The sequence below is a fragment of the Aplysia californica genome, unplaced genomic scaffold (assembly GCF_000002075.1).
Source record: "Aplysia californica isolate F4 #8 unplaced genomic scaffold, AplCal3.0 scaffold00801, whole genome shotgun sequence".
NCBI classification, from domain to species: Eukaryota; Metazoa; Mollusca; class Gastropoda; order Aplysiida; family Aplysiidae; genus Aplysia; species Aplysia californica.
The window spans coordinates 154,618-156,187 of record NW_004798071.1 but is presented as its reverse complement, the minus strand read 5'-3'; the positions used below and the strand labels follow the sequence as shown (position 1 = coordinate 156,187).

The window sequence follows — 1,570 nt, the reverse complement described above, 5'->3', positions numbered from 1 at the left end:
TATTGGCAGATCCATTGACTACAAGAAGAACAGAATTAGTCAAATTAGCGTTAGAACCGGTACTATTTGCAGATCCATTGACTGAAACAGGGAAGAAATTAGTGCTATTGGCAGATCCGTTTAGAGCAACAGGAACAGAATTGGTAAAATTTACGTTTGAACCAGTACTATTGGCAGATCCATTGATGGCTTGTGGAAAGAAATCCGTGCTATTGGCAGATCCATTGAGGGCTTGAGGAAAGAAATCAGTACTATTGGCAGATCCATTGAGGGCTTGAGGAAAGAAATCAGTGCTATTGGCAGATCCATTGAGGGCTTGAGGAAAGAAATCAGTGCTATTGGCAGATCTTTTGACTACAAGAAGAACATGATTCGTAAAATTGGCGTCAGAATCAGTACTATTGGCAGATCCATTGACTAATAGAGGGACGAAATCAGTACTATTGACGCTGGAGATGGATCTATTGGCGACACCAAGGAAGAAGTCTGTAACATGGGCGTTGGAATCGGTTCCGTTGACTACAAATTTAGTGCTGTTGGCAGATCCGTTGAGGGCCAGAGGAAGAGAATTAGTCAAATTGGCGTTGGAACCAGTACTATTGACAGATTCATTAACGGGTATAGGGAAGAAACCAGTACTATTGGAGGATACTTTGACGGGTATAGGGGAGAAACCAGTACTATTGGCGTTGGAATCGGATCCGTTGACGGGTACAGGTGGAAGAACGGCTTGCCAGCTTCCGGTGGTCTCGTTGTAGTGGAACGTCAAGTCAGGAATACATCTGTGTGTGCCGTTGGGGGAAGAGCCGTTGGAGATCTGTCTGATCACTCGACCCACAGAGGCCGAGGTGGTCAGGTGGTCCAGGGCACACACCGCCAAAACAGCGACAAGGAAACCTAATGTCGATAACTTGGACATCGTTCTGCTTTTTGGGGAGAGTTAGGTGTAATGCTGAAAGGAAAAGATATTTTTAAATTCATTAATCAATTTTTGGCGCGAAAGCTAAAGCGAGAGGGAGGAACATGATAGTATGTCAACTTATTCACTTAGAAAAAATGTTAACTCAGCAGGAAATAAATCAGTTTGTACAATCTGGACATTGTGTTGAACCTTTTTGAATGTACACAGATTTGTGGAGCGAACAGATTCGTAAAACAGTTGTTGTCTTCATTGGTGATTGTAGGATACATAATATACATCATAATATTCCTTAGAGCGGAGATTTCAGTAATTCTATTTTGCCAAATTGATAACAGGGACATCTGAGTTGTAAAACACACTGCACCAGGTATTTTATATTAGTTCTATATCATGAGCTCAGACATATAATAATGAAATGTTTGCAGAAAACAATGTGAGACAACGATTTAATGAGAGGAGGAGAGAACAGGGAAGGTCCTTTGATCATCTCATGATTTCTGCATGTTCACAGTACGCCATGTGAGCAAGGTAGAATGATTGATATTTCAGAGGAAGTTATAACATATAAGTTTGTCAATTTTCTTTCAGTTCAAGAACATCACTCCAAACTTTATACGATACATTTATTAATTATATCGGTCAGCACAC

The 1,570-nt window shown here is 40.9% G+C and overlaps 1 protein-coding gene across 1 annotated transcript in view; it reads right to left on the bottom strand.

Annotated features, from left to right (window-relative positions):
• The window catches only part of LOC101862837 (hyphally regulated cell wall protein 3-like), a 4,788-nt gene extending 3,837 nt beyond the window's left edge, over nt 1–951 (bottom strand). Inside the window, exon 1 of the mRNA XM_035972699.1 lies at nt 528–951. Coding sequence (XP_035828592.1) covers nt 528–919 — 392 coding nt within the window. The 5' untranslated portion in view covers nt 920–951. The remainder of the gene's footprint in view (nt 1–527) is intronic.
• Nucleotides 952–1,570: the final 619 nt, after the last annotated feature.